This window comes from Tympanuchus pallidicinctus, unplaced genomic scaffold, assembly GCF_026119805.1.
Source record: "Tympanuchus pallidicinctus isolate F22 unplaced genomic scaffold, pur_lepc_1.0 scaffold33, whole genome shotgun sequence".
Classification (NCBI taxonomy): Eukaryota; Metazoa; Chordata; class Aves; order Galliformes; family Phasianidae; genus Tympanuchus; species Tympanuchus pallidicinctus.
This window is the reverse complement of record NW_026294751.1, coordinates 1613276-1623674: the sequence shown is the minus strand read 5'-3', so window position 1 is coordinate 1623674 and position 10399 is coordinate 1613276. Positions and strand designations below refer to the sequence as shown.

At 55.9% G+C, this 10399-nt stretch overlaps 1 protein-coding gene across 2 annotated transcripts; it reads right to left on the bottom strand.

Annotated features, from left to right (window-relative positions):
• Positions 1 to 851: 851 nt before the first annotated feature.
• Positions 852 to 6035, bottom strand: TEKT2 (tektin 2). Of its 2 annotated transcripts, XM_052698655.1 has the most exons (10): positions 5964 to 6035; positions 5117 to 5288; positions 4682 to 4807; positions 3922 to 4127; positions 3660 to 3803; positions 2845 to 2959; positions 2446 to 2553; positions 2053 to 2196; positions 1799 to 1878; positions 852 to 1178 (listed from the first exon to the last, which is right to left on the bottom strand). In XM_052698655.1, the coding sequence occupies exons 2-10, from the start codon at positions 5270 to 5272 to the stop codon at positions 965 to 967; spliced, it is 1293 nt and encodes a 430-aa protein (XP_052554615.1). In that variant the 5' UTR covers positions 5273 to 5288; positions 5964 to 6035; the 3' UTR covers positions 852 to 964. The 2 variants fall into 2 exon arrangements, with proteins under 2 accessions (XP_052554615.1, XP_052554616.1); XM_052698656.1 differs by lacking the exon at positions 5964 to 6035 and having other exon boundaries at positions 5117 to 5584.
• Positions 6036 to 10399: the final 4364 nt, after the last annotated feature.

Below are 10399 nucleotides of genomic sequence, written 5' to 3'. Positions count from 1 at the left end.
GCCACCGGGCCGGAAGCAGCGCCCCCTTGCGGCGCGGAGGGCAGCGCGCTGCGGGCTGAGCGCTATGGAACCGCATGGGGGTCAGAGGATCGTGGAGTCACGGAATCGCAAGGTTGGAAGCGACCTGCGAGATCACCGGGTCCAGCCGCCCTCCCGTCACCCCGCTGCCACAGGCACTCGCAGCTCCTCATCCAGACGCCTCTCGAGCTCTGCCAGGGATGGCGACTCACCACCTCCCTGTGCAGCCATTGCAGCGCCTGACCGCTGAGAGAAACGGTTCCTCCTCATGTCCAACCTAAACCTCCCCAGCACAACCTGCAGCCATTTCCTCGGGTCCTGCTTGTTTCATAGGAGAAGAGGCCAAACCCCTCCTCACCACAGCGTCCCTTCAGGAAGCTGCAGAGCGCACTGAGGTCTCCCCTGAGCCTCCTCTTCTCCACACTGAACAACCCCTCCTCAGATCCGCGCTCCAGACCCCTCACCAGTTTCATTGCTTTTCTCTGCACACGTTCCAGGTCTCTTTTGTAGTGAGGAGCCCAAAACTGAACACCATACTCGAGGTGCGGCCTCACCAGTGTCACAGAACCATAGAATCACAGTGCTGAGCACAGGGGATGACGGCCTCCCTGCTCCTGCTGGCCGCACTTCCTAACGCAGGCGCTGCTGGTCGCGCTGTTCCTGCGCAGTGGGGCAGATCAGTGCATCTGAGTTCAGACCCCCTGGAAGACCCATCAGAGTGCAGCAATCCCAAGCCCTGCTTCTGTTCCCAGCACAGAAGGGCTGAGGCAGAACCGCCCAGGGCACACGATGGGCTCAGCCGCTACAAAACGCTTCCAGCGCACCGCAGCCGCTCTGGCAGGCACTCTTTATTATTGAACGCTCCTTGGAGCACACAGAACAGACGGTTATAGAACAAACCAGGGCAGTCAGGCCAATCCTGGAGCACCCAGGTGCTCACCCTGCCTTATCCCAGCTCCAGCTGCCCGGCTCTGGGTGGGGACGGCACGCGGTTCGTGGTGCGGTTGAAGGAATCCACCTGAGGTACAAACTTCTCAGCGGGCACCACGAGCTTCCTGCGGCCGTCCATGCACTTGTGGTCCAGCACCAGGGAGTGGGCTTTGTAGGCCATGTCGGTCTGCACGCGGTGCAGCTGTCGGTACAGAGCATCCAGGGCATCCCTGGGAACAAGGAGATGGGAGCTAGATGGATTCACACCCAAAATGGATGGGAAGCACGTGGTCTTTGCCTTTGTTTGAAGAGCTGAAGCACCACATCCATCACCAGCACCACCCCATGGGCTCCATCACTGCCCCATCCCTGGGGGTGTTCAAGACCAGGTTGGGTGGGGGCTTGGGCAACCTGGTCCAGTACCTGATCTGGAGGTTGTTAGCCCTGTGGCAGGGGGTTGGAACTTGCTGATCCTTGGGGTCCCTTCCAACCCAATGTGATTCTATGATGCCATCATATTTCTTGGGGCATCGCAGCAGCATTGTTTGGGTCTGTGAATAGCTGGGGCCCCCCTCCATCCTCCGGCACACACACCTTGACCCTTGCCCACAGCCCACTGCCCAGAGCAGCTCCCACCAAACCCAACCATATCTCCATTCCTCCTCTGAACAGACACGAGTTCTGAAATGCGGCCCCTGGAAGCACCGGGTACCACATCCCTAGGGAACCTGCTTTGGCAGGGGGGTTGGACTCGATGATCTCTGGAGGTCCCTTCCAACCCCTACAATTCTGTGATTCTCACACAGGCAGTGCTGTGCCACCGCCCTGATGCAGAGAGGAGGAAACTCACTGCGCCTCTGCGAGCTTCAGCTTCAGAGCACGGATCGATCCTTCCAGCTGGTGGACCTCATCTGTGAGCCCGTACTGCACCTGTGATGTGATGGAGACGCCCATGGCAGTGAATAGGGCCGACTCCCTGCTTTACAAAGGCCACAGATCTGCATCCCCCTGCTGGCCCGCATGGCATTTTCTCCAGAGTGCACCCACACCTCAAACAAGAACCATCCTGTTGGGTTCTCCAGCCCCTGGTGACAGGGCTGATACCTGATCCCTGCAGAGCTCCATGTTGGGCCGGTAGCTGCGCGTCTCCAGGCGGCTGTGTGCCACTTTCAGGTCCTGCATTTTCCTTCGAAGATCCTCCTCCAGGCGTCGGATGTCCTCCTCCATCTCAGCAATTTCCTCCAAGGTCTAAGGTAAAAAAGACACGTATCCTAAGGGACAGCCACAGTTCCCTGTAGGAGACAGACTAGGAAACAGCCCCCAATTGCTACAGGCTTTTATGTGCTCTGAATGCATTTTAAACGGAGCTGATGGGTGCTGAACCTCCCTGCTCATGGCTTTGCAGGCAGAGCAGGCATAGTGCTGCAATGGAGCACAGGACCTCTTCTGCATTCAATCCCCACCCGAGGCTGTGGCTGATAGATGAGCCCCATTTACATTTTGCTCCTGCCATTTCAGCTCATCGTAGGCTCTCTCCATGTCTCTGATCCTCTTGCGCAGGGCAAACTCTGTGGCCACACGCTGAGCCTCCAGCTCGTTGTTTGTCTGAAGAGAGAACAGATTCCAAGCACACACATCAGGAGGGGCTCTCCCTCCCAGCAGCTGCTGCTGTGATGGTCACATTGATGGTCACATCCGACACGGCTCCCCGTGAGGCTGGGACAAGCAAAGCCATCCAGGCTGTGTCTGCTGGAAGGTCCCACAGCCATAAGGAACAGCAGCGATGGATCGCTGTGAGTCTTCCAGGCTGCTGGATCTGCTGCACCCTCTGCACAGCCCAGGTCTTCTTTTTAAACAGGAGGGCACCAGTAATTCACTACCCAGGGGCTAATTTACCTGGGCAATGGAAAGCACTATTGCTTCTCGGAGCTTAGTCGAGGCTTTCATTTCCTCCTCAGCATGATCTTTGTTGTACTGGCTATTCTGTTCCCACTCACCAACCGCAGTTGATCTAGGAACAAATCAGCAGTTACGAAAATAAGTGGAGTGTCTGCAAGGCAGTTCAAAGGGAACCACCTGCTGCAGGCCACGAAGGCTTTCTGCAGTGCAGAATGCTTCAGGAATTTGGAGGTCGCATTCTGTCTGATCTCAGTGCACCAGCTGGAGGCCGCTGCCCCGCGGCTCCTGCACTGAGCCCAACATCTGCTCCAAATGGGGACACATCCAAAGCACGCTATGAAAGGCCACCAAGTGAAAAATGTGCAGCAGCTCTCCCATAAAGCCTTGCTGGGGGCTGATACTGCTTACTGTCACCTACAGCTGAGCGTAGGGAGGCAGGGCAGCCAGCTTCTGTTTCTGCAGTGACAATTTTGATAACCTGTTCACCGTTTGCGCTCCAATTTTCTGCACTACAGAGATGTTATTTATTTGATGGTGATGGTGGTTTGAGCTCAGTGTGCCCTGACATCCTGGGATCTGATAGCAGCACACATCGCCAGCCATCAGCTCGCTACGGGCATGGATTAAGAAAGGTCTGATATCCAACAGGTCTGTGGCTTCACAGCCCAGGACTCACAGCAAATCCCAGCTCCTGCACTGAGCTCTCAGTAACTGCACTCATCAGCCAGGATGCAGCACGGGAAGGAAAAGCATCCTTGGGCTCTGGAAAGCACTCGCACGGATCTGGACAGAAGCACAGGCTCTTTACTCACCCGTTTGGGATCCGAGTTGGGTTGACCTTGAAGGAGATGTTGGGAGAGTTCACGCTGAGGGATAAACACGTGCGGTCTATTTCCAGCGCTTCCATCTTGCCGCGGTGGTCGAAGCTGAGCTGCTGGCGGGCTTCCTGCAGGAGGCTGCAGAACGCAAAGCAGGGGTCGCAGGGAGCACAAGGAGGAGTGCAGCTCCCCACCTCCAAAGCCTTTCAATCACGTCCTCCATTATCTCCGTGAAACCAGCAGCTGTTTGCCTCACCAGAGCCGTTCGAAGGCTTCTTGCACTCTCTGCTGCAGCTCCCTCTTGGTTCTGTCGATCACCTTCACCTCTTTGTGCAGCTCCTCCTCCACAGGGTCCCTCACCACATCGATGGCGCGGCGGCCGTCGCGGAGCGTCAGGCACTCTGTGGCCACATCCAGGGGCAAATTCTTGGCCTGCAGGGCGCGTTCTGCTGCCTCCTTCACCTGCAGGGAGCACTGGGCTGTGGGGCGGTTCTCCTTCAGGGATGGGAGAAGAGGAAGAAGGAAACCCACCCCCACCCTCGGTAAGAGGACCGGCGGCCGCCTGCATCGCAGTTCTGGAGCTCTCAGCAAACCTGGAAGGAAATCTGCAGGAGCCAAACACAGCGGCGCTCTGCGTGCGTTGGGTCAGGGCTCAGACCCTGCCGGAGGCCCAGGGCTCCAAACGGAGCAGCCCGCGGGTTTAGAACTGAAAGAAGCAGAGACTGAACCTGCTGACATTCTCCATTTCAAATCAAACCTTTCAAGATCGTGGTTTGAATGTATTTCTTGTTATCCTTGAAAGATAAAAACGAGGCAAGAACAGGAGCAGGCAGCGCACAGCTCAGCCGAGAACATCCGGATGTAATTCCATCAGGTATCCATCCCAGAATACCTGTGACAAGCCCCCACCGTCGGGCACCATCTGGGCCTACGCACTGCACGAGGCAAGCCTCAATTATTTAACATCCCGTGTTGAAAGCGTGGTTCATTTCCAGCCATCTGTCTTCCCAACATACCTTGGCCAAAGCATTGATTTCCTCATCTATGTCTGCAAGGCATTTGTCCAGGGTCTCCTTCCATCTGTTCACACTGCTGATTCGTTCAGCCAGGCGGGTTTGGTTGTCGTGTTCATCCCATTTCGCCTGGAATTGGAAGAAAAGCGCCCTGAGCTGTTGGTTGTTGTTACTTTTTGAGACCAAAATCTGAAACTTGCCAAAGCCTTTCCTGCTTTCAGGATGGATGGAGCTCTCTATCACGCATCGCTTGCTCTAACAGTGATCAGGAAGAGCAGAAGGGGCAGAAAGCGATGCGAGTTGCCAAGGGCACGAGAGTCCCACCCTCTGCAAGGGGATTCGGGAGGCTCTCACAGGTGAAGCCTTCTCCCCTCCCCCGCTACACCTGGGTTCTCTCCTGTCCTCTCGGCACCTTTTGGGCCAATCCGGGGCTCCCACCTGGTTGTTGGTTTCGCTGCGCAGGGCTCTGGCTTCCTGCCGGATCTGATGCGACGCGGAGCGTTGGCTCTCAGCGTCGGCGGAGATGAGGCGGGCGTTGGTGTCCCAGTCGGGCACGGTGAACCGCTGCCCCGGTTTGACGCTCAGCGCTGCCATCTCGCAGAAGGGGCGACTGGAAGGGAGCGGGACGTTCGTTGCGTTTGTTCGCGGAGGTTTATCGTGCGGAAGCGGTATCTGCGTCCCCAGAAAGCCGCTCCGATGGGGGCAGCTCGGCAGCACGGCCACGTCCGGCCCCGGGAGCACCGCGCTCTGCACGGGCGGCTGTCGGCAACTCGCGGTGCCGCTTCGCTTTCGGGGCTGCCGCCGTTCTCGGGGTGCACGGAAACCACGGGAGGGGCTCAGAGCAGCCGAGGGGACCGCAGCCCCCGCTCTGGGCAGACACGGGGGAGGGAGGAGGAGGAGGAGGAGGGACGGGACACCCCGCGTGCCCTCAGCGCCGAGAGGCGGCGGGATTGGAGCGGGATTGGAGCTCCTGCCGCACCGCTGGGAACAAACGGGCCGGAGCTGAGAGCTGGGAAGGGCCGCAGCCCCCGCAGCCCCCGCAGCCCCCGCAGCCCCCGCAGCCCCCGCAGCCCCCGCAGCCCCCGCAGCCCCCGCAGCCCCCGCAGCCCCCGCAGCCCCCGCAGCCCCCGCAGCCCCCGCAGCCCCCGCAGCCCCCGCAGCCCCCGCAGCCCCCGCAGCCCCCGCAGCCCCCGCAGCCCCCGCAGCCCCCGCAGCCCCCGCAGCCCCCGCAGCCCCCGCAGCCCCCGCAGCCCCCGCAGCCCCCGCAGCCCCCGCTCTCCCTCACCGCACTCCGTGCCGCCCCGTTCCGTTGCCACACGCGCGGTCCCGTTGCTAAGCGGCCCCGCAGCCGTTCCCCCCCCCCCCCCTCCCCCCGCACCGGGCATCGCGCCGCTGACAGAGCGAAGGGGGCTGCAGCAAAACTTTCGTCTTTTTTTATTGCAGTTCTTAGTGAGTTACACTTCAACCTGAAGCAAAGCGACGTGAAAAAGGAAAAAAAAAAAAAACAACAAACACAGGAAATTTCTCATCATTTGTAATGTTTTACAAGGGGTGAAAACCGAAGCGAGAGCAGCAGAGGAGGGTTTGGTGCAGAGCGGTGCCTCCCGCAGCCCCACACGTGGAGCTCGGCACGGACAACGAAAGCCGGATTGAGGACCTTTACATGGCAGGAAAGCAAATGGAGGCGGGTGGATGCAGCCCCCAAACATCAGCCGGGGGGGGAGGAGGGGGCAGCAGCTCGAGAAGTAGAAAAACAATAAAACAGTGCATATGCGTTTCAAAAAAAAGAAAAAAATTATTATTATTTTTTAATAGTTGGTTTACAATACACCCAACTGGATGGGATTAAAGCCTGCAGAGATCTGAGCACTGCTGTGTGCACTGTACAGCTGCCTACGGGGCGGCGAAGGCTGACGTGGGGCTGTGCTGGAAAGAAAAGCAACTCCTGCAACAGGTAGAAAATTTTGGCAAGGACAATTTGTCTAAAAGGGGAGAAAGAGCACAAAGCACTGCATCCACCTCCAACACTCACCGAAGGGTCCATGGCCCTGCACGGCCGCAGTACAAATAGGCACACGTGGTTGAGATGGGTAAGTAAAAAAAGAAAGGCTTCGACCACCCGGCTCGTCTGCCATCTGCCTACAGCTGTGCGGTGCCTGGAGTCACAGCTCTGCTTTACTCTTGGATTAATTCCCTTTTGCTCTGAGAAACTCCCCGAGCTTCACGGTGGGAAGGGCCCAGCAATGAGCTGAGAGCAGAGCAGCTGCTAAGGCAGGAGAAAGAGCGAGACACACAGAGGGAATCGCAACCGGCTTCGTTTAGTAGAACTTTATTCTGAGAAGGAATCCCAAACAGCACAACAGTTTTGTTTGTCATTTGAACAGGTGGTGGTAAATATGCAGAGGGTGTATTTGCACAACGCTGCTCCCCGCAGCCTCCTGCACAGCAACGCTGCCACCAGAGATGTTCCAACAGCCAGAACTGGCTCATCACCGACCACAATGAAAGCTTCAGGCGATGCCTCTCAATGACAACATCCTGCTCTACGATCTGATGCCTCAGTGCATTCTGACAGATGAATTCTCCCCCCCAAAAAAACAAGCAGCAGTGCCATTTCTCCACCAATTTCATGCACCTGGGGAAGCCTAACTGCTCACAGCAAGGGAGGAAACGGCACGGACAGGAGAGCTGCATGGCGAGGCCCCACGGCGCCTCTGCTCCCAGCTGGGAGATCACTGAGCACCCATTCTGCAGCTGCTGTTGCTGCGCTGAGGCTTCGCAGGATTGCCTGTGGAACAGAGCAGAAACGCAGCTGTCTAGAAGCAGGTTTACCTACAGGAAAACAAGGTGGAGTTTTCTCAAGGCGAGATTCAACAGATTGAACACTGACAAGGGCAGGAAAGGCAGCGCTCTGCTGAGGAGCAGAAATCGAAGCCGAAGGAAACCGAAAGCTGCAGCCACAGGAGGCCGCGATGCACACAGCCAGAGCCCTGAGGAAGGCAGCTGTGTGCAAATTGCCAGCAGCCAAATTTCATCTCAGCCTCACGCAGCGGCTCTGCTGGGCACTCCGTTCTCCCCTGCACACAAACACTGCTCTGCTGGCGTGCTCCAAACACCAAAGGTTCCTCAGCTGTAGCACTGCTCCATTGCTATTGCTCAGCCAGTGGAGCAAGCACTGACCTGTGAGACGCCCAAATAAACTTTCCGAATGCACTCAAGAGATTTGCAAGTGTTAGCACTATGAAAGATGATTAGTAACTATTTTAATGCCTAATTTTCGCACAGCTGTATCAAAATTGGTTGTGGACCCACGATTCAGGTGAGATCATCTCAAGATAATCATATTTCTCCGTGTTGTTGGAGATTATTAGGGTAGGAACTCATTTCTCAGCTGCTAAATGCGTTTGAGAGACCTCTGAGATTCTCAGCAATGTGAAGGAAACCTTTTATTTGAATCAACTCATCCCTAATTTGCAAAGAAAAGCTCACAGAAAGCAGCAGTGCACACAGTGGGACCGAGCCCAAGGAGCTCCTTGGGCCAGCGGTGCTGAGATAAAGCTGAGGGCACAGGCTGCATCGGATGGACAGACTGCAAACAGCCACTGGCAGGAAGGCGCACGGGTTTGTAGCAGGAATGGAGCACTTCACAGCACGGCTGATGCTCACAACACACAGCTGGGCTCTCGTAAGGCAGCGCACGGCATCCTGTGTGTGTTCCAGATAGGGCAGAAAGCTGAGGCAAAAATCAATTCCCTGAAATCAGGGAGGGAACCCATCTCACAGCCAGCGCCTGGCTGGGAACCCTGCAGTACCTCAACGTGCAGCAAACACCTCGAAAAGCTCTTCTGTTATTCTCTGACAATCTGCACGCACAGCCTGGAGCCTGAACCAGCACCTGAGGCAGCCAGCAGCCTTCGCTGCGCAGCTGGGTGTGAGAGGAGAGGCTCAATTCTCATTTCTCCCCTCAGCACCCCGCTGCCTCACATCCTATCCCAGTCTCAGCACCTTCAGCTGCTGGCAGGCCGCTCCTTAAAGCCACCTCCAGTGATGTTCAGCCCTCAGCACCACGTTCCCACTTCCCAACCTCTGCCAACAACGTTCCTCAGGTCCTTACAGTCAGCAGGGAAGCTGCAGGAGCACAGCAGAGACGTTATGGGACAGGCAACATTCAGATAAAGGCAGAATTAATGGCTCTCTATGGAGAAACATATCAGTGTTCAATTTCATTTAAAAAAAAAACTAGCTCTACCATCAAATCTGTTTGTTTGATGACATTACTCTCCAGAAACCATTTACTTTAAAGCTTCTTCTCTCTGGGTAGCTACATTCACAAATAATTCAGGGCTCCCTTTAAGCAACTCAACACCAAACCGACTCCGTCCTGACCAAGCCTCAAGCAGCTCAAGAACACTGACCCCACTGTCAAGCAGCACAGACTGCCAGCTCCTCCAGCTTCTGTCTCGGATCAGAAAAAGGCACATGCTTGCTCTCAACGAGTTCAAGTCTGACCCAAGCAGCCCAGGACACCAAAGCTAACATGGGAGCTCCTTCAGCAGCTGCTGTACCAACCGCCCAAAGACTGCAGCCAGAAATCATTGGAGCGTCTGTGCTCTGTAAAGGGGCCACACTCTGCTCACAGAACCCATGGCTCTGCTGTTTGGAACATCACCCACCTCCTGAATGTCTGTTTTGAACCAGGAAAGGCTGCTTTGGGATTCAGAGCACACAGAAGATGGGATCGAACGGCACGGCTGTCGCAGGCACTGCTGCTGCTGCTCAGCACGGCTGTGGAGGGGAGCAGGCACTCCTGCTTACCAACAGACAGGAAAAAACCTCTCTCCTCATCTCTCAGTTCTTGCAGTAGTTACTGGTGGGTGCTGGAGTAAACTGTGGGTGCAAAGGGACAAGTTCAGATGGCTCCAGCAGCGTTGGAGCTTTTCAGCACAGTCAGCTCTCCCTCCTGCCTTCCCAGCTTTTTACTACTGGTTTGACAGCACAGTCACCACCTCCTCTCCTCCTCTTCATAAAACACACAGCTGAGTCATTTCAGCTTCGGATCAACCCCAGCACAGCACCATTTACTATGAGTAGCACTGATTATAAACCTTGCCAGGAGGAATGATGCCGTTTCCAACAAGTTTGCCTCTTCAGTATCTACACCTTCAGCAACTGGCTTGTGTTAAAGCACCCAGCTGAACTGCATCACACCCTGCAGCACACAGACATTGCTACTGCAGTTAACCTCATGTGCTACAGCCCACCTCAGCAGGGATCTGCACCCAGCAGGAACCCTCAGACACAACTCTGCCCTTCCATTGCTTCTGATCACATCTGTAACGTAGAGAAGGAGGAGACAGGAATGTGCACGTCTCAACAGCTTCAGCACTGGCTAAGCACAGATAGAAAATAATCTGGTTCATAGGCAGGGGAAGAGATGGAGAACATTGCTGCAAACAAGCTGATGGAATGAGATTTTTGGCCCTTTTTAGTCTAAAAGATAGAAATGGCCGCTGCAGAAAGCGGGCTCAGAACCCAGGCTGACAAAATGCGTTGTAAACCCCAGCCTAACAGCAGTAAGAAATCAGGAACAAACCACTGCAAAGCTTAAACACTACAGCAGCAGCACTGAGTGCTGCTCTAAAACAAAGCTGCTGAACAAAAAGGAACTGCTGCTCTGTGTGCAGCTCTGTGCACAGCAGCTCTGCCATGGATGTGAAGCAC

Excerpts from the sequence above, each read along its gene's own strand:
- TEKT2 (XM_052698655.1), bottom strand. The coding sequence starts at position 5,272 with ATGGCAGCGCTGAGCGTCAAACCGGGGCAGCGGTTCACCGTGCCCGAC. Across the intron at positions 4,128-4,681 it reads AAATCAATGCTTTGGCCAAG|GTGAAGGAGGCAGCAGAACG; the intron begins GTATGTTGGGAA and ends TGCTCCCTGCAG. Across the intron at positions 3,804-3,921 it reads GAAGCCTTCGAACGGCTCTG|CCTCCTGCAGGAAGCCCGCC; the intron begins GTGAGGCAAACA and ends TGCGTTCTGCAG.